The sequence below is a fragment of the Labrus bergylta genome, chromosome 1, assembly GCF_963930695.1.
Source record: "Labrus bergylta chromosome 1, fLabBer1.1, whole genome shotgun sequence".
NCBI lineage: Eukaryota > Metazoa > Chordata > Actinopteri > Labriformes > Labridae > Labrus > Labrus bergylta.
Genome location: NC_089195.1, coordinates 16,194,939 through 16,216,817, shown reverse-complemented (window position 1 = coordinate 16,216,817; position 21,879 = coordinate 16,194,939). Strand labels below are relative to the sequence as shown.

At 41.4% G+C, this 21,879-nt stretch overlaps 2 protein-coding genes across 2 annotated transcripts in view; both read right to left on the bottom strand.

Moving 5' to 3' along the window:
- Nucleotides 1–695: 695 nt before the first annotated feature.
- Nucleotides 696–15,148, bottom strand: tmem132a (transmembrane protein 132A). The gene is made up of 14 exons (XM_065954931.1): nt 14,866–15,148; nt 12,219–12,309; nt 11,178–11,404; nt 10,890–11,096; nt 10,604–10,809; nt 10,082–10,222; nt 9,725–9,982; nt 9,050–9,202; nt 8,119–8,314; nt 7,875–8,018; nt 7,519–7,721; nt 5,613–5,832; nt 5,345–5,536; nt 696–3,999 (listed from the first exon to the last, which is right to left on the bottom strand). The coding sequence occupies exons 2-14, from the start codon at nt 12,247–12,249 to the stop codon at nt 3,091–3,093; spliced, it is 3,087 nt and encodes a 1,028-aa protein (XP_065811003.1). The 5' UTR covers nt 12,250–12,309; nt 14,866–15,148; the 3' UTR covers nt 696–3,090.
- Nucleotides 15,149–21,146: 5,998 nt separating this feature from the next.
- Nucleotides 21,147–21,879, bottom strand: part of LOC110001356 (uncharacterized) — a 15,451-nt gene continuing 14,718 nt past the window's right edge. The window contains exon 6 of the mRNA XM_065955001.1: nt 21,147–21,879. This exon is cut by the window's right edge and continues 146 nt beyond it. The gene's annotated coding sequence lies outside the window, so the exon portion shown is untranslated.

The window sequence follows — 21,879 nt, the reverse complement described above, 5'->3', positions numbered from 1 at the left end:
GGGGTTGTGACCTCCCCGTGGGGACTCTTTACACACACACCTCTCAATCTATTTAGTTTCATGTGTCCACTTAATTCTATACATGGAAATGTATTCTTGTATTCCGTTTCTATAGCCTGCTGTTTGCTACAATATATGCCTGGGAAACCGGGGGTCCCGACACTGAGGCACCCTTATTTGGGGGTCGCAAGCTGAGAACATTATATGAATTATACTCACTCTATATGCAATGTCAGAGTAGGCCATGGGGATCAAGTTCTTGTATATCTCGTTCTCGATGGAAGTTTCCCATGCTAAATCACTTTAAAACGCAACTTGCTGCATTTCCGCTGTAAGGAAATGGGAAGAATGCTTTGATACTATATAGTAAAAAATTTACTTAAAATTTGAGAGAAAGCATATTGACGAATAAACCCCTGTCAAATATTGCTCCCTGTGGTTATGTAAAGAGCCACATGGTAGCACATCTCGATGGGTAGCACAATTTGATAGGCCTTATTTTACACAATTACACAATTCCCTCGTCGGCGGGAATCGAGCATATAGACCAGTGGTGTCCAAACTTTTTGCGGGCCAAAATTGCCACAGGTTTTGTTTTTAAAAATATAGTTGAAAAAATAGTAAGGCTTTGTAGATCAGAATCACAAGGCTCGCTAAAGAAACTCTTTAATAAAAGGAAATCAAATATTTAGATTTCTTTGTTCTACTTTATTTGTTTTTTTCTCAGAATCAAGCCTGTAACGTGGTTCATTTTTTTAGAAAAGCTTTCTGCATTTGGCTCAGGTCATTAAATGGTTAAACAGTCCGCTTGTTTGCAAAAACTGTGCATAAGTTTTTTTTCATAGTTTACAAACAAATGTGGAAAATAATAAAAGCTGTAGATTTAAAAACAACAACATACATGTTACTGAACATTTTCTATTTTAGGAATATTGTTCAGCCCTTGTTAACATGAAAAAGAAAAATAAGAAAATGTGCCAATCTTAATCGAGGCCTCGGGCCAAAATCTTCTGATTCTTCATTTGAAGTCACGGGCCGCAAGAAATCCCCTCAAGGGCCGCAAATGGCCCTCGGGCCGCACTTTGGACACCCCTGATATAGACCGTAAATATTAAGGAAAAGAGGCGGAGACACGGAGAGGATATCTGATTTTATTGGTTAGAAATGGATGGGCTGACCGGTCGATTCCGAGGTTGAGTTGTCGAAAATACAGGCTACGAGTTACGAGGTCTTTACTTTACAGCGGTACATATCTATTAAGAAACTGTAGGCTGATTAAATTCTTCTTTGAAATATGTTTTTTGGATATCAACGCCATTGTTCCTACCCATGATGATTATTCTGGATCTGCATAAAGGTCTTCCCAAGAAATCCCCAAACTTAAGGGAGGCTATCTTTAAAAGAGTGGCTGTTGTTTAACTAAGACTGTCAATTTGAATGTCTTTAAACCTTACTAGTAAAAATACAGTTTGACTGTGAGTAAGGCCGACACTATTGTTGGCATCTAAAATATAATTACCGATATGAGTGTTAATCGGTCTGACACAATGTATCGGTGCTGAGCTGTCATACACTCACGGAGAGACAAGAGAAAACACATAGCAGAGGATGGTTTCGATCCATCGACCTCTGGGTTATGGGCCCAGCACGCTTCCGCTGCGCCACTCTGCTGCATGAATGCCATTTCACCACTGTTTCTATTTAGAGTAAAACAGTGGTCATTATCCAAAACCATTTTGTTTCCCTATAGATGCGAGTTAAACACCATGCAAATAACACTTTTCTATACGAAAACATCAACTTTCCACTTGCATATCCTAACAATTTAGCCTTTTTCTGTCGTGACGCGATAACTAGACGGAGGGATCGAGTCTCTCTGTCGGCTGTCTCCGGTTAGGAATTGTATGTTGGTTTTCTCCGTGTGTTCAGGTACCTTGCCGCAGTTTGAAGGAACATTTTGGTTGGTAAAAGTCGGCTATAATTTGTATGAACCCGCGAGACTCCAATACTGTTTTGTGTAAAGCAGCATTCTTGTTATTGGCTCTCCATGTCACCTTTTGTTTCTCCTTTGCGCCACTAGAGGGCGTAGTTAGACTGTTAAAGTATTGATAATGGCAAACACCTTGTAGATTACATGAAAACAAATACAGCTGTCATTACATTTCGAAATGAATTATGTGCATAAAAAATGTCGGATTTGGGGTTATTTTAGACGTTTTTATCACCTAAATGTCATCATTTCAAGGCCCTATCAAACGTAACATTTAAACCAAATACCATCATGACCTTTTGAAAGTAGCGCTTCATTCTGCACAATTTATTTATACATATGACACAAGAGAAAGACAGCTGACATAATGACAGCATATTCTGAAAAGAAAACAAGCAGGTTTTGTGTTTAACATGTTTTCTAATAACACATTGAAATATAACATATAAACATTGTATGGCATGTTGAATTTTTTTTCCTCGTTAGGACAGTGAAGATTTTTTTTACAAAGAATCACATCGTTGTCAGACAGTTCACACATCACAGAGGCTAAATGCAATCTGTCTAAAACAAACTGCATTACGTTTCAATTAAGAAACAGAAGTTCATGCTTATCATTGATTTGATAACACTAGGACCAAAACACACTTAGAGCGCATAGTACCATATTACCCCTCTATGTAATGCCTGTTTCTGTTAGCTACAGTTTCTAAATGTACTATGGGAGGTTATCAGGCCCTTCTCCTTTGGAATCATCTACCAGTCAGGTCTTCATAGTTTATGTTTGTGTTTGTGTCTCAGCTGAGTGGTGTTTTAGGGGATTTGTACAGGAGTGTATTCATGTGATCAAGGAGTGTGCTGCTGCATTGTGTTTGTGTGATTGTGAGAGGTCCGTCTGAGCCGATGACTCCAGAGCTCTTTTTATGTCCCGGTGCAGCCCTGATGACCACCCTGCACAGCAGTGATGCTGTAACCGAACAGACAGATGAAGAAAAGGTGATTGTCCGTGTGTGGGTGTTTTCTGACTGTTGTGTATAAACAGTGAGTGTAAGAGAGTCTCTGCTTCCTGTTTGTTTGGAAGTTGGTCTTTTTTTTGCTCATCAGCAGATGATCTCCACCTCTGTGACCTCCTCAATGCTGCCCTCCACCTGCTGCTGCACCACCTTCTCCTCACCTTCCTGCTCTTTCCTCTCCTCTGTGTCCCCTTCCTCCTCCTCTGTCTTCCTACTCTCCTGCTCCTCTCCTCCACTCTCCCCCTTCACCTTTGTCCTCTTGCCGTCTCTCAGGGCGCAGGGCAGACAGTTAGCGAGGAAGAGGACGGCAGAGAGACAGATCAGAGAGAGGACTGCGCCCACACCCACCTCCAGCTCCTGAGCTCCCTGCGCCTCCTCCCCCCTCCCACCTCCTCCCCTCTCCTTGCTGGGGGAGAAGTAGACGGTGCCCTCCTCCTGGCTGGGCATCAGCACGGCTCGTTCCAGATTGTTTTGACTAAGCATCCCTCCATTCCCCACTTTGTTCCAGTTTCTGTCAATCACTTTCCCACTCAGTCTGTCATAGTCGCTGCTGACGTTCCCTCCTTCCTCCTCCTCTGAGTTTGCAGCATAGATGTCAATGTCAGACTCGACCAGCGTGTCTGAAATGTCAAACTCAAACTCTTCCCCGTTCACATCTTTGTCCTCCTCTGGCTGCAGGAAGTCCAGGTCCAGGTTGACCCGGATCCACCCTGACCCTCGGGCCAGCCGGCGCGCTCTGCTGTCTGTCCAGTCACCTTCACTGATGGAGTTGGAGGTGATTGACAGGTCACCGCAGGTGGAAACCAGAAGCTCTGCTCTCAGTAAAGGCCCGCCCCCGTCCCCCTGGGCATAGATGTGCTGGCTGGGGCCGGGCGTCACGATGACCACGGACTCAGCCAGTGAGGAGAGGAGCAGGGAGAGGGGGAGGTCACTGAAGGAGGAGAGGAGGGAGGCGGAGTCATCGCTGAACTGCAGCCAGACGCTGATCGACGCCTCCTGGAGGAATATATCAGGATGATGGAACGATTATAAGATGACCATACAGTATTAATCTTCTTAACTGTTTCACATTGTTACTGTGAATTAACAAAGAGATGATCAAAAATAAGCCTGTCATAAATTCTTATCTTCGTTCGTTAAATCTTAACTTAATTTAAGGAACTGCATCAAACACTGCTGCATTACAATGCCTCCTGACGGGTTGTGTTCTAGATTTTGTTTAGTCATTTAGTTTCATAATCCTACATTTTTATAAAGCTGTTTCTATAATGTTTGTGAAGTAACCATTTTCTTTCATTTAGTAGCATGTAACTTTGGGTTAACTTTAGTGTGATGCTTAAAGGTAAACTAAAAATCATATTAAAATGTGCTGTTGTTTTTTTAGATTTATTTTGGGGCTTTTTATGCCTTTATTTACAGATAGGACAGTGGATAGAGACAGAAATCTGGGACAAAAACGGTGACTAGGACATGCGGAAAAGGAGCCACAGGTCTGATTTGAACCGGGGTTGCCCGCTTGGTGGTATATAGACTCCGTACATCGGGCACTCGCACTAATCACTAGGCTACCAGCGCCCCTAAAATGTGTACATTTTTACACTGTGCATGGATTTTTTTTATTATGTTTTATCCAGAACAAACGTGTCACAGAATGTTTCAATCAAACAATATATTGAACTACTAGTTTAACCCAAGTGAAAACACAGGTGTTAAAACATAAAAAAAAAAACTGCTGTTCCTCTAGTGTCCACTAGAGGCTGTCCCGTGCAGTGAGTCAACTCACCTGTTTACATTATATTGAGGTTCGAAGTGATGTAGAATTAGGGTCGTGGCCTCGTTGAGTGACAGGTTGGAGCTTGCTAATTGTCTGTGTTCAACAAGTCTGAGCTCCACTTTTTTACAACCAGTCACATGATGACAGTATTTTATTTACACATTAGAAACAATTAGCAGCTGTATTTGCGTCTGAGAAGCACACCTGGACTGGGAGCTCATTCACTGATTGTCATACATTTTTATACATACAATACAATTTTTTTGTGTTGTCCCATGAATAGAATCAGGATTATTGTAGGTTATTTTGTGTAGAGATTACAGTAAACCATAGAGATAAAGTCCAGTTATGAAACTCCAGGATTCATAAGCCGCCTAGAAACCTTCCATGTTTTAACCCAAACTTTCAACAGTATTTTAAAGTCAGAGTTTGAACTTAACTTTAAGTTTTGTTAAGTTTGGGTGTCACAGAGCTCTGAGTATGGTTTGATAGATGTTTGATTATAATGTATTGTTCCTGATATTAATTAATAATAAGTTTTCAGATCAGAGTCCTCCTCTCTCTCACCTGGTGATGGTTGTACAGGATGTTGTATGCTGTCACTGTCGTCGTGACGACGGAGGGGTGCGCAGGGCTGGACGTGACTGACATGCCAAGGCCGCTGACCACCTGCACGGAAAGGTCACCAGGGGTAACGGGGTCAGAAGTCACAGTGACATCACACCTGCCAAGCACGCCGTCCCACTGCTCAGAGACGACCTAGGAGAGAGATGACGAGGATGATGAAGGATAGGAACTGATGATGTCATACTGAGATGATGTCACCGTCGCTTACATAGATTGACGTCTTCCCGGGTCGTAAACCAATCAGATTGTTCTGGGAGCTGAGGGAAGCCACACTGGGATCTTCTACTTTCAGCCAATCACGGACCAGCTCGGTGACATCCACGAACCAATCAGACGAGCCCAGGAGATGCGTGTTCCCGGCCTCCAAGTCCTGAGCTGTGAACTGGGTCAGCACATGGATGGAGGAGCGCTGATAGACGGGCACACACCTGATGGACAGGTGACACATGAGGTGAGATATTAACATAGTTCACTGAGTGTGATTAATACAGAGTATTTCACCTACAGGTCGTCATGGTTTCCTGTTGACCTCCTGACCTGCAGCAGCTCAGTTAACATCAGTTAACAAGACGTTCAATTGCTCTGAACCTTCATCCTAACATCACACAGCCCATAAAGCCTGTCCAGTCCAAGCAACAGCCTCAGGTGCTGAAAATTGAACATTAAAGCCAACGCAGAAGAACCAGAAGCTGCAGTTCCTCTAGTGTCCACCAGAGGTGGTCTCATGTGGTGAGTCAATCCCCATAGAGCCCCATGTTAAAATCTCTAACTTTACAGCGGAAATAAAAATGTTAACAGCCTGGTACAAAAACAGTTTTGGTCTCTATAGCACATTTATCTCTTCACCACAACCGTACAGGCTGAATTTTATACAACTTAATATATCTTAATAAATTCAGTTATAATTAGATATAAATGGCTGATTGGACTTATAGGTGGGTGAGTTGTAGTTGTTTGTCAGGAGGTTTAAGCCTCAGCTCTACCTTTTTGTCCATTTCTAGATTGATCTAAAGTTAGTCAGAGGCAGCACTTCCAACATGTCGACCGCCATCGTTGAGATTTCATAACTCCTTTTCAGAAAAAAATGATTACTTCACTGAGACAGCGTCCATGTTTTATACAGGCCGTTTTCCAGTGTCAGCAGATGTCTGTTCTACATTCAGTCTGGTTCTCCTCGAACGTTCCTGCCTGTTAAAGAGGTTTCTCTGCCTCGTGCTGGATTACTGCTAAGTCTCTGTTAGTAGTAATACAAGAGAACAGTCTACACCAGCTCTTTAAGGAAAGTGTCCTCACAGAACTTTAAGTAGGATTTACACCATCGGCTGACAAATTCAAACGTTTTATCTGTTGCGTTTTTCTGCCTCTCTGCAGCAAAAAGTAACTTGGACCTTTTATATTGCTCTCTGAATAAAGCTCAGCATTATTAGTACTATCGTGTACACTTGGCAGTAATGAACTATAAATTGCTTAAAAGCACAAACAAAGGAAGATAAAATAGTAAACATAGATGTTAGCCTTTTGGGGCCCTAAAGACAAAAACATCTGCTTAAAAAATGTTTTTTAAGAAGTTAGTAAAGTAAGTTAGAAGTAAACTTCCTTGTGTTAGTATTACTGAATAAAAACTGCTGATGATCCTGCACCCTGCCGTAACAGATCACCATGCTCTCCTTTAGGAGCCCTTTCTGACTGATGATGACTGCTCAAAATGTCAGTCATATATGCCTGTTTGCATGTTACTGTATTCAGACTGCTGCTGGATTATCATCTGTATTTACAGCTAAGCTTCATATATCGGAATCCTTTAAACTCTAAGACAGGAAAAATCACCACTTTCATGACAAGAGGATTAAATGAGAGCTCTCATCACAGAACAACAGCCACACAGTCTGTAAGAAAACACTGATAGCTTGCATTAGCATAGCAACAATGGTGGCTGTTCTGTGAATCTGTTATTTTAAGACCCTTTTTGGTGAAAAGTTACAACAACAAAAAGGATGAGATTCTGTTGCTTATTTTTGCCTTTAATTGTGTTTATTTAAAAAAAAAAAAAAACTGGTCAAAGTGGTGGTGACAGTCAGGTCTCCGGAGTGATGCATGCTGGGGCTGTTTCTCACCCGCTCTCTGTGAAGTGGTTCCAGCCATCGATGGCGTTTAGAATGGGGTCTGCGAGGGACAATCGCAGGGGCACTGAAGGAGCCCATACCTCCAGACACACGGAGCCACTGAGCGTGCCCAGTTTAAACTCCACAGCTGCACAGGTGTTACCCAGCCCTGATTCGCTGCCGTCCACAAAGAGGGCGGAACAATCGCTGGACACCTAAGGAGAGGACGAGGGGACAGCAATGACATCAGAGATTAACGGACCTAGATGTATGTTTCATCAATCAAAGACACTTTGTCAAGTTATTTTTTTTCATTTTTAAAGAATCTCTTGAACATAGTCATCAATTGTTGATGCTTTTTGCTGCACCTTGATGGTGTTCTCATTGGTGGAGTGGCAGGTGACGGCAGAGGTGACGTCCGACACCTTTCCTTCATGACTTATGGCGAGCACGATGACAGGAAGTGACACTGGCTGGTTGGTGAGTATGGCGGTGTTGATGATTGTGTTGGCCTGTTCATACAGACAATCAAAAAAATTAAGGTCACTTTTTTATTTTATAAAAGAAATAATTGAAGAGTGAATATAATCAACGTGTGGATGACAGCAGCACCTCCGTAATGGGAGCGATGCCGTAGATCAGTCGATCAGTGAATGAGAAGACGGTCACTGCTGCCCCGTGTGGTGACACAGGGTTATTACGACCTGAGTATTCCACAAACCAGTTAGCAGAAACCGACATAGCAACACCGAAGCTGTGCCTGAGGCCATCCAGAGACAGACACACCACCTGCTGGAGGACAGAGGGACTGCAGGGAGACATGTGTTTCAGAAATCACGTCACAAAATGAGACGTTATAAAACAAAAGTGAAACTGTGTGTACAAAATACCAGTCCATTAATGAGTCACTGCCCTACACAAAGGAATCATTTAACTTTTAAAATGACAATAAAAACTTGACTAATGTGCAGCACAGTTTAAGGTGCATTTAAAGCCCCTAGAAACCTGACTTGAATTAGTATTAGTATTCAAATTAGTATTTCTCTAGCAGCACCACCTTTTAAGCATCTTTTCTGACTATGTGGACGTAGCAGCTCAAATATGTCAATCAAAATTTTGCCCCCTTTAATGATGCTCCCAACTTGGGATCAGTAGCAATGCTAACGGAGCTAGCAGCGTCACATTTTAAGGAACTTTTCTCCCTCGTTATTTCAAAATCACCCACACAAAAAAAACGTTATTATACTTTTTAAAACAGTTTTTATTCGTAAAAAAACTGTCACTTTGTAAATTCATCTTTGATAGGAGCTTGATATTAAAGTCTTCATGGTGTTGCACATAGTAATAATAGTTTAAAGAAAACAATAATCGAGGACTCGGAGAGAACATCTCACCTACATTCTCTGAGAGTTTGATGTCTGCTGTATCTTAATCTTTGTGTGTCCTGTTTTCAACTCTCAATTATCGCGACACCTTCTGAATGAACTCGCCTCATCTGCCTGAGTAACGGAGTGTGTTGACACACTGAACAAAGTGGACCTACCTTTGTGTGTGCTTAATGGCGCTTTGTTTGTGACAGAGGATGGACACCACGTCGTGTGCGGAGCCCTGACTCCTCTCTAGAGTCACCGTCCACAGATCAGATGTCACCGTTCTCTGGGCTACCATTGACACCAGACCCTTCTTCACCTTCAGCCTGAACACACACACACACACACACACACACACACACACACACACACACACACATAAAAACATACACACTCACAGATCTCAGGGCCTGATTGACAAAAAATTGACTGTGGCCTGTGATAGCTGAGTTATTACCTCCCTCAGCTCTTTGTCTAATACACAAAGCAAATCGCTCTAATGATATTCAAACACAAACATGTTGAAAAAGCCGCCCTGCTCCATCGTGCACTTTGCTCTTGTTTTGCATCTGAATGTGGAGAGAAGCTATCTGCACCTTTATTTTGCTCGGATCTGCACTCTCATGCTGACGGAGCTCAGTTCTGTCCACATAAAGCTTATGAGCTCAGAGCTGAGGGGAAACTTTTTACACTTTATTTTTTGTGTGTGTTTTGTGAATCAGACGGTATCTTTTTTATCACACTTTCACAGCTGAGCTGGTGGATAAACTGCCTGGAAAATCAGACCTTTAGTGTAAAACGTATATGAAAAAGACTGTGTGACAATAAGGAGATGTTCTCTTTTTTACCTTATGACCACAAACTCAGCACTGAAGTTTCCTCTCAGGCTCACAGACACTCTGATAGGCTGACCAATCAGGACAGGGCCTCTGTGATAGCGAATCACAACATGGGAGTCCAAGCTAAGCTCCTCCTCTTCCTGCCCGTTCACACAGGTTTCTTCTTTTATGGTCCTGCTCTTCTCTCTCTCCTTCTCCTCCTTCAGTGTCACCGCTCGTATGTGGACGAGTTTCCTCTGAGACTGAGCTGCTAGCTCCTCCACACACCTTGACGGTCAGACAGAGGGAGGTTACAACGACACAGATGGATTTGATTTGTAAAAGCTCAAAGTGTATGTTCATGTTTCCATGTTCTCTGTATCTCACCCTGCTGCTGTCAGCTCAAAGTCAGTCTCTGTGTCCACGGATGAGTAGAAAAGCTGAAGCTGGTCTCTAATGGGGCCCCGGTTATGTCTGAGGTGCAGGGGAGCATCTGCCTGTGTGTTTCCATAATCATCTGGATGGTCCCTGAATACAGATGAAAAGATTTTTCTGTCACACAGCAAACAATAAACACCTGTACCTGTAGAGTGAGCCTGAATTAAAAGCTGCTGCAAGAGAAAGAGAGTACCCTCAAAACTGTACAAAAACATTGGAAGCATTTCTGTACTGAAACGTTGCAAATGTTTTTGTACAATTCAGACAGTATGCCGGAGTTTGCCTGCCATATGTAATAATTCAAAGCAATAAATTACCCAAAATTGGGTGTTTAGGACTTCTATTTGTGCTGCCATGGTATCGAACAGGTATCGATATTGTTTGATTTTTCCTAGAATCATATAAAAGTTTAATTCTGTTATCATTACAACTCTACAAAGGGGTAACAATGATTTTCCTTTAAGGTCTCACCTCAGATAAGGAGACGTTGTATGATGATGGTTGACACTGTTGCCGTGGTGATGCCCATGTCGGCGGTGTTCTCTCTTGTGCATCCGGTGGCGAGGGTAGACGTTACTGTGCCACTTCACCAAATCCTCTTGTGACGGTTTGATGTGCTGGTCTTTGAACCAGTCGCCAGGCAGAGTCAGAGTGACCACGCATAGCCCCAGAGGATCCTGGAAGAGAAAAGGATGGAGTGACAGATGAAAGGAGAGAGAAGAGAAGAAGAAACGTGAAGCTGAGAGAGAATCCTCACCTGAGTCATACAAGACGCTTTGTGCTCCTCTGTCTCCTTGAAGGCATGCAGGGTGACGCAGGTACCTCTAGTGCCGCTGTCTCCTCGTTTGTGAAAAAGCGCTCTCACCCTGAACACCTCCTGCCCCCCCTCACCCATCTCCCTCTGCACATGCTCAGAGAGGAGGGAGGCAGACAGGCTGGAGGAGAGAACAGGCTCTGATATGAGCTGATGAGGGAGAAACAAAAGCTAGTTAGCATTCAGTGCCATCTTCAGTAATTGTCCCACACCCCACACCTGTCCTCTTACCTGTGTGACAGAGTAAGGGCCAAACGAAGCCTGGAGGCCCGGTCTGGGGGCCCGTCCCGGCGGTGGCAACATGAAGAGGCTCTGGGAGGAGGAGAAGGGGCTTGAGTTGGAGAAAAGAGGGCCCAGCTCCACCTGGGAGAGAGGGAGGAACTGCCAGGGAGAAGGGACGACCGACATGTGGACGGGCAGGGAGAGAGGGAGAGGAGGTTGCAGGAGGGAGGGCGGGACTGAGGGGAGGGAGGTTGAACCAGAGTGTTAGAAGCCTCATTCAGACTGCCATCTCAAAGCACAATATATACACCTCTGTGATATTTCACCTTCAAACAGAATGCCCCAGAGCAGAACGGGGAGACCTAGTGATAGTAGGTAGTAACAGAAGACAAAAACAAGAGGACATCACTGAGGGGCTGATTCACAGCCCTGCTTTTGCGCCCGCTTAGCCAGTGCAATGAGGTAAAAAGACACGTTCTGATTCTCAAAACACACAAACCGTTAAATGCTCCCCTAAGTGCGCTGCAGAGCAAACAGTGTCTCTGTCAGTTGTTGCAGCTTGGGTGTATTTTAATGATCCATTATGCAGACATTTTGGGAAAAATTGGCCCCTTTCTATGCAAATTATCGTCATTGCCAAAGCGTCTATTTCACAAACAGCTGCTCTACTAGCCACGCACAGTAAGAGTAAAAAAAAAAAAAGCATCTGCTGAGAGTTGGCAGTAACTGCGCCACAGTATTTATAGGATATGTCATGAGAAAACTTCCCAGTTATCAGCAAAACGATTCTGCCTCTGCTCCCACGTGAGGAGAGAAGGTGCAGATAGCGTTTCTTCACATTCAGACACAAAACTAGAGCAAACTGTTGTACAACGTGTTGGGATGTGTTTGTACCTGAATATCATAACCTTGAGACAAAAGCAGATAGAGGGAGCACATGATGAAATGTATTTTTAGCTATTAGCAGCCACAATCAAGTCTTCTTGAATCAAGCCCTCATTGACAATGAACAGATTTTTGTGACATCGCTTATTTCCAAAGTAGATTTACCTTCTATGAGAATCCAGAACAGCAGCAGCATGCTAACTCCTCTTCTGCAGCGGTGCAACCAGGCCGACTGACCTCTGACCTCACTGCACACCTGTTGACAAACAGACAATTACCGGTAGTATACAGGAAATGTTTCACTGTTAATCGGATTTCTGTTATCCACCCCCACCCCCTCCCTCCCATACTTTAGGATTCAGTTTAACTGAATAAAGCCTCTTTATTGATTTAAATACAATTTATATGTGCGGACAATGAAGGAATGTCCCTCTAAAATGTCTTAACTGACTGCTTTGTTCTTCTGTCCCTTGATCAGAGGTCCAGTTGTTTTTTCTGACAATTCTTTCTTTCAAGCCAAACATCCATGTGGGGTCAACATCTTCAGCTGTTAACAGATCTTAAACAAGGCTTTTTTTTTTGTGTTGGTGACCAAGTACAATATACATATATTTGAAAAAAGCATATCATTTAGAGAATGGACAACATTTATGCATTATGGGTCCACTATGGAGCCTATTAAGACTTTTGGGTCTATTTTTGGCAAGCATTGACACTGAGTATATAATTAGCTGAGCCACAGATAGGTGAACTATTCAGTACAGGTTCAAGTTATTTCAACCATTTTATGGATCAGCTGGATTTGCTGATATGGACAAAAAGTCCAGCACAAGCGGATCAAAGATCAGGGATGAACCTTTTAACCATTTTTTCTTCCTATTGTTTAACTATGAGGAAACACTCCATACTGTTTGTTGCTATGCAGATTATTCTTGATTATATGTATCAATGAAGCCGGGCTAGAAGTAGAGGCATGGACATTAGGAACTGGATGACCAGAATTATTTTGCTACTTAACTCAGCAAGACTGAAGTTATTGTGCCCCAAACACCGCAGAGAGACATTTTCTAATGATATAACTATCCTAAATGGCATCAGCCTGGCGCCCAGCACCACTGTTAGGAATCTGTGAGCTCTATTAAAACACATTTCAGGACAGCCTTTACATCTCTAAATTCAAACACATCCTGTTAGCTGTGAACACATCTACATATGCTTCTAGATAGTTCTTCAGTGATGTTCCTGGAGTTATTAAGTATCTGGGTCTACAACATCATACAACTTCCTCCAGTTGACCCAGCCAGGGGTGATCAGACCCTGGCTCTCCTCTTCCCAAACTGGTGTAGGCTCTGGCCAGAGAGTGGGCTGCAAATCCCTGGCATCAACCTCCCCTGGCAGACATCTCATTCTCCATCCAACTTGCCACCAGTCCCCGAACAGTCCAACATACTTGTGAAGCTGATTCTCCCATGGGACAGTTATCTCCAGCAGCACAGCTTGCTTGGTGGACTTGGACACAAGGACTACGTCTGGTTGCAGGTTGGTTGCTGCAATATAACTTAAGCTGCCATTCAACGTCTACCAACAGTTCCCAGTCTCTTGCTGAGGTAAGGATGCCTGCTGGGGTTCTTCTGGCGAGATTTGAAAACGATGCAGAAAAACTAGTCCATACATCTATTACCTCTAGGTTGGATTATTGCAATTCTCTTTTATCAGGCTGCCCTAGTAAGTCTCTTGAGACTTTTCAGCCGGTCCAAAATACTGTAGCTTGTGTATACTGAGAACCTGGAAAAGAGACTAAATGACTCCTGTATTAGCTTCTTTGCACTGGCTCCCTATAACATCTATAAAATAATTTAAAATCCTTCTTCTCAAAGCTCTTCTCAAAGCTCTTAATGGTCAGGGACCATCTTATCTTAAAGAGCTCATAAAGCCTATTACCCCTCTAGAATATTAGATCCTAGAATGCAGGCCTGCTCGTGGTACCTACAGTCTCTAATGTATTATGGGAAGTAGAGCCTTTAGCCTTTGGTATTATCCACCAGTCAGGGTCCAGGAGGCAGGCTAGTACAGTATAGGCTTACAACTTTCATTTTTGATAAAGCTTATAGTTAGGGCTGGCTCAGGTATCGACCAACTCCTAGTTATGTTGCCATAGGTTTATACTGCCGGGGAACCTTGCACACTGATCTCCTGTCTCTTCCTCTTCTTTGGTATGGACAGAGTGCTGCTGTGGACCCACCTGACTTCAACTGCTACAACAATTAGTATCAGTATTTGTTCTATTATTTCAATAGTTGTGTTGGTTTTCATTAATTTTAGCACAATTTTGGTTATAGAACTTGTCATTGCTGTGTTCACCTCTTCTCCTCCCTCCCTCTTTTCTCGGACCAGATATTTGTCCAATAATAATCTTCACCCTTTGAAAGAGACATATTACCATTTATACACCAAACCCAGATGATACCAATGACAGCCAAATTTAGAAGTGAAGACTCAGTTAACATAATACTGAAACACAGGTTTATTTTTCTACACATACCACAAAACACACACACACACACACACACACACACACACACACAAACAGACATATCTCGCAGGTTACAACCAGACACAGTTTGTTCTGCACACGATCAAAGAGTGGACATCAGAACATTCAGCTAATTATATCAGATGTTACGTCCATGTCCCCATATGGTCACTGTGAACAGGTGAGACCACACACACACACACACACACACACACACACACACACACACACACACACACACACACACACACATGCACACACACACTCAGTCTTACTCACCTGTATGTGTCTATTTCACTTCCAGATCTTCATCATGTCTTCCTTGAGACATCTTCCATTCCAGCTTTTAAAAATCCATCAAAATAAAAAATAAAATGATAAAAAAAACAAAAAACAATACACTAAAAATAATCAGCTTGTATGAATGTTCCTTTTTCACGTCCCTCTGTTGCGCTCTTCTCTGCTGGTCTGCTGTTCAACAAACTCCCCCCTCTCTCCCCGTTTCTCTCTCTTCCCTCCCTCTCTGTGCCAGATTCACACTACACTGTTCATTTAAAACAGTAAATAATCCCCTCTCTCTCTCTTTCTCTGTTATGCCCCTCCCCCTCCTCTTCATCAGAAATGTTTTTGCTGATATATATTTTTAGGCTCCTCCCCCCTCCTCATTCATACCTAGACTTTGACAGTCAGCTTGTGTGATGTCGACCGCATGGTGACTAAACTAGTTACAGACTCAGGGGTCTGGGTGTAAATGTGTGAAATGTTCTGTTTTCTGTTTGTTTGTAGTCAAAGTATATTTGATATTTATATTTCAGGTATTTGCAGGCTTTGGTATGAGCATGAAAAACAGTTTGTGTCGAGATAAAAAACAGGAACACAAGCCTTACTTCAGCGGTAATTTTGTGATGATTTATTTATCTCTATAAACAGCTACACTTGAGCCACAAATCTGCATGAAGCAGTGTCTTGAACAACAAGCGTTCATATTTTCTGACTTCCTTGAACTCATCAGAAATGATCAAGCCAACCTCTATCCACCAGCATTTTAAAAGTTGTTTTTTTATCCTTGAGGACAGACCTGATAAAGCTTGATTTTTTTACTTTTTAAAAATCTGCATCATAATGTTTTTATTTTAGCAAACGTAAGACCAGATAATTTGTGTAGATCACAAGGACATACATTTCTTTTACAGATTTGTACCGCTGAAGTAATCCACAGTGAAGCCTGTGTGTGACTTACTATTTACAGTTAAACTAAGACTCACCAGAAACAGATGAAGGGCGCTCCTCTGGGGGAATCCGACAGATCTGGAGGGGACAATTTACATTCTTTACTTTTGAGCCAAACATTTATAAAGTTTCAATCTGGACTGTAAACAATGCTGTGCACGGACTACACGTTGATGCTAACTTCTGTATCTGTGTTGGATTTGGTGTTTTATGTTTAACACTTAACATTAACACTCAATGCTTTGTTTCGACCTGTAATCTGTTTTATTCTTGTTTAATCTATTATGTAAATTATAAGGAAGTGGTTCTAAAATAGATTACAATTGACATCAATCATAGTGCAGGTTTAATCCCACATAAAGGTTGAATAAGAGTAGTAATGAAATTGAATACGCGGTCATGAGTTTCATTTGGCAGATGCTAACCTTCAGGTCTGTGCTAATAGGATGTGTACAGTCAGAGTTTCAGCTGGTACAATAACGTCTCCTCTCGACTGATGCAATCTTTGTTTCCTAATAATTTAGTGTACATTAAAATGTAAAACTCCTGCAGAGTGTTTCACTTACAGTTGGAAAATATATCTATGTACAACATTTTATTCATTCAACGCTCAAATGATTAAACTTTTCTAACTTTGATCCAGCTTCACACGTTTCACATGTTCAGGTGTGCACAGAGTGTTTCTGAGGATCAAGAGCATGTCACGGTAAGACATCGACTAGACCTCCATCACTTTTTATAAAAAAAACTTTTTGATAATAAGAACAGAAATCTTTTTTGAAAGTGAAAGTGCAGCTGAGTATTCATGATGAGAACAGAGACATAAAGAGGTCAGCTGAAGATTTGAGTGTGAGAGTGTGTGTTCGTGTTCATAGTTTATCCTCCTCTTCTTAATATGCCTCACTTCTTCTGTTAGTCCCCCAACCTCTGTGTATTTACAGTATATATTTATATATCCCATCCTCTGTCTCCGTGACAGCTGTGTGTGTGTGTGTGTGTGTGTGTGTGTGTGTGTGTGTGTATGTGTGTGTGTGTGTGTGTGTGTGTGTGTGTGTGTGTGTGTGTGTGTGTGTGTGTGTGTGTGTGTGTGTGTGTGTGTGTGTGTGTGTGTGTGTGTGTGTGTGTGTGTGCGCGCGCGCGTGCGTTCATGTGTGTGTGTGTTAGAGAGTGGTAATAGAGCAGCAGAAGGGGCTTAGAGGACAATGGATCTGACACTGAGAGGAGCTTAATGCAGGAGAAAAATGAAAAACATCAACGTAACAAACCTGCAACACACACATTATATACACAAACTACACACACTATACACACAAACTACACACATTATATACACAAATTACACACATTATATACACAAACTACACACATTATACAAACAAACTACACACAATATATACACAAACTACACACATTATACACAAACTACACACATTATATACATAAACTACACACATTATATAAACAAACTACACACATTATACACACAAACTACACACAGTATATACACAAACTACACACATTATACACAAACTACACACATTATATACACAAACTACACACATTATACACAAACTGCACACATTATACAAAAACTGCGCACATTATACACACAAACTGCACACATTATACACACAAACTGTACACATTATACACACAATATACACAAACTGCACACAATATACACAAACTGCACACATTATATACACAAACTGCACACATTATATAAACAAACTGCACACAATATACACAAACTGCACACATTATATACACAAACTACACACATTATACACAAACTACACACATTATATACACAAACTACACACATTATACACAAACTGCACACATTATACACAAACTGCGCACATTATACACACAAACTGCACACATTATACACACAAACTGTACACATTATATACACAAACTGCACACATTATACACAAACTGCGCACATTATACACACAAACTGCACACATTATATACACAAACTGCACACAGTATACACAAACTGCACACAATACACACAGACTGCACACATTATAGACACAGACTGCACACATTATACACAAACTGCACACATTATACACACAAACTGCACACATTATAGACACAAACTGCACACAATATACACAAACTGCACACATTATACACACAAACTGCACACATTATATACACAAACTGCACACAATATACACAAACTGCACACATTATACACAAACTGCACACAATATACACAAACTGCACACATTATACACAAACTGCACACAATATACACACAATATACACAAACTGCACACATTATACACAAACTGCACATATTATATACACAAACTGCACACAATATACACAAACTGCACACATTATACACACAAACTGCACACATTATATACACAAACTGCACACAATATACACAAACTGCACACATTATACACAAACTGCACACAATATACACAAACTGCACACATTATACACAAACTGCACACATTATACACAAACTGCACATATTATATACACAAACTGCACATATTATATACACAAACTGCACACATTATACACACAAACTGCACACATTATACACAAACTGCACACATTATACACAAACTGCACACATGATACACAAACTACACACATTATACACACAAACTGAACTAATTGCTTGCGCGCGCACACACACACACACACACACACACACACACACACACACACCCTGGCATCAAATCTGACTCTGAGGAATAACATCTTCTCACTTTGAAGGTGTTATCTGATCTGACTTTTCACACTGATCCTTCACCTGTCACACACATGCTTTAAACCCTGACAGGATTAGACTGGATCAATGTGCACTCACCTGATGAACCTCACACACAAACTACACACATTATACAGGTTTATGCTCACCTCGTCTCATGGTTCAGGTTCAGAGCTGACGTCTGTTCTCTCAGGTAGAAGTACTCTGATATTTGTTTCCCGCTGTCAAAGTGTTGATCAGTGTTGTTTGCTCCAATGTGTAAAACAATCTCTTTTCTCTGAATATGAACTCTGAACTCTGAATCTGCTCCCTGAATACCAACAGAAGAACATTACAGAGGATTTTGGCACATTTTTCAGGGAGCTACCCACAAGTTACAAGTTATATCTTGTTGTAAAGGTGACTAATCAGGCTTTCCAACGATATTAAAATACAACACCAATTAATATTATTAAAGGGGCAAAATAATTGACCGAAATAACGTTTCCATACCTTTTATTAAGGAGTTTATATTGTTTTTGATACATTGTTTTTGGTACAAAAAAGTTAGTACAAATAAATTCCCTCGTTCACTGATGAGTTGATTCTCCACAGAACTGTCAAATTCTTCACATCTTCTAAACTTTCTTTCATCATTTGAGCTGTCAAAAGAAAAAATGGTCCATTCAGATATCAAAATGTGTCAGACATGCATGTATATTCATATCCATAACATGGGATGTGTGTTGTGTCTGATAAACTGTCAACTGAGCTACCAGTAATGAACTAGGAAACACACAGGTGTCATTTTGTGGCAAATTATTTACATTTTAGAAAACATTGTAACATAATCAGATTTACTGCATATCGATGTACCGGTCTTTCAGTGTACAGCGTCTGTATTGTAAAACATGGATTTTTTCAGATTGTTGAATTCTCAATCTAAAGCTTAGTATGATACAGAAAGTAACATTCAGTGAGCTGAAAGATAGTTGTAAAGAAGAGTAAGCAGTCAGTGTCAGCAAAAATGTTTGAAGAATTAGATGTTAGTGTAAAAAACTTTATATGGGTTTACTTTCATCAAAGGCTGAAACATTTTGACCAGAACGGCTCACATCATGACAAAACAACTTTTCCTTTTGTTGGCAGATGCCAATACACTGACACAAAAACTAGGTTTGGAAATGTATATGAAATGTTTTGGGTGAATCATGACCTATTGAAGACATGCAGTAGAGTTTGTGACTATTGTACTTACAGTTAAGAGAGTGTTAAGACTGTTTCCAAAAATGAGCCAAAATGATTGAGGAAAACTATAATCTGTATGATTATCTACGGGCTTCTGTTAAAGTGATTTATTTTCTAAATGAAAACAGAGTTTATGTGTTCAGGGTTTTTATTTCATGTGACCTCCTGCTGCTCCACACAGAACCGCTCACACTCATAATCCCACAGAAACCCTCGCTCCAAAAGTTATTTTATCTGCAGCAGCTCTGACAGCAGCTCCACGGTTACTCTGCAGATGTTTATTTTCTATCAGTGTTGATGGTTCTGTGTTTATGTGTGTCTGTGTGTGGAGATCAGATAGCAACCTGTGGGTGAGGAGCGATGGTCAAATAATCACCTCCATGTTCTCCTGCAGACATTGTAGAACTTTAATAAAACAGTTTTATTTGAATAATTTTCTCCAGTTTTCTTCATCTTTGTTCTTTAACTTTAAAACATCTTCATCCGACAGTCTCTGTCTCTCAATCATCCATATTTCCGCTCCTCTGCTCTGTATAATCCCCCTCTGTAATCTGCAGTCAGCTGTCATTGTTTCTGTGCGGGACATTTGCAACGAGGCCAGATTATCATCTCATACTGTGACCTGAGCACAGAAGGATGAGGCACAATACACCCACTCATACACAGATGGACACACACACACACACACACACACACACACACACACACACACACACACACACACACACACACACACACACACACACACACACAGGCAGTGGACATCAAACACACCAACAAATCCACACACGCTCATTTTAACGCAAATGTGGCTGTGTAGAATCGACAAAAATACACTGACAACGAAAGATATAGATCAAGCAAACTTCCTGTGTGTGTGTTTGTGTGTGTGTGTGTGTGTGTGTGTGTGTGTGTGTGTGCGTGTGTGATCAGTTATTTTGGGACAAAGCTAGATCCCCAGTTCAGTTAAAGCACATTTTAGGTCACTGGTTCAGGTTCAGTTTCTGTGAGCAGTGCTGCCCCCTACAGGTTGATGGTGGTGACAGAGGAGACGACTTCCTGCTCCTATCTAAATCAAACAGACCTGCTGATTAAAACTAGCAAAACACTGAATAAGTACGTATCCATATTTTAATGAATCCTCTGCATGCAGAGGCTGAAAGAACAACAAGAGGAAGTTGAGACGAGGAGACACAGAGGAGGAGTAAAGGAGGAGAGGAGGTGCTGTAGACGACAGAAATAAAACAAACAGGAAAAGTGTTGACGGAAGAGGAAACCACATACTGAACTTAGAAACCACCTCCTCCTCCTTCAACCTCATCAACACTTTCCAATCAAAACCCTCAAAGACAATAAATTAGGTTAAACTCGGATACTTTAATAATGTCATGTTTTTTTGACAGTCAGTCAGTGTGAAAGAGTTTGCTCGCATTTTTCATTTTACTACACACCTGTCTGATGGAACAGATGTATGTCTGTTTATTTTCTCCTACTTTATTATAAAAGCACCTGCAAAATAAAGTTTACAATCAATATATAAAAGGTTGTAAATAATCACTGTATGTACAGTAAGAGCAGTATGATGCAGAAATTAACAATGAGTTGTCACTGACACATGATCTAACACGTGTTCCCAAACTGTGCCATGCCAAGGACGCCAATATAGCATCAGCCTATGGTGGGGACCCCCCTTGTGGCACATTCAGGGGATGACCATGACCCCTGTTGTATCTGATTTGCCACCCAAGTGGCAACACCAAAATCCTAAACTATGATTGGCTATGTGAATTGTCAGGGTTGGGATTTATGTTAAGATACACTATTTTCCACTCTCTTTTGTTACTTTAACGTTCAAAAATGTAACACAGGAATATAAATCTGTTTGACATATTAATATTAGTAGTTTAAGTAGCCTAGATATGTTTAGTGGAGACAGAAAGGGGGAAATCAAATTTACTTGTTTTTGCGCACTAACTCTAACCTAACACTAACCTCCTGGTGACCCCATAGTGACTCCTTAGAGGGTCAGGACCCCTACTTTAAAAACCCCAAATCTACAATAGATCTTAGTATGAGACTAATCGGCAGTG

What these genes read in the sequence shown, in the direction of transcription:
- tmem132a (XM_065954931.1), bottom strand. Translation starts at nt 12,249, where the DNA reads ATGCTGCTGCTGTTCTGGATTCTCATAGAAG. An exon ending in ACAACGTCTCCTTATCTGAG is followed by an intron (nt 10,223 to 10,603) that starts GTGAGACCTTAA and finishes ATCTGTATTCAG; the next exon opens with GGACCATCCAGATGATTATG. An exon ending in GCATCGCTCCCATTACGGAG is followed by an intron (nt 8,019 to 8,118) that starts GTGCTGCTGTCA and finishes CTGTATGAACAG; the next exon opens with GCCAACACAATCATCAACAC.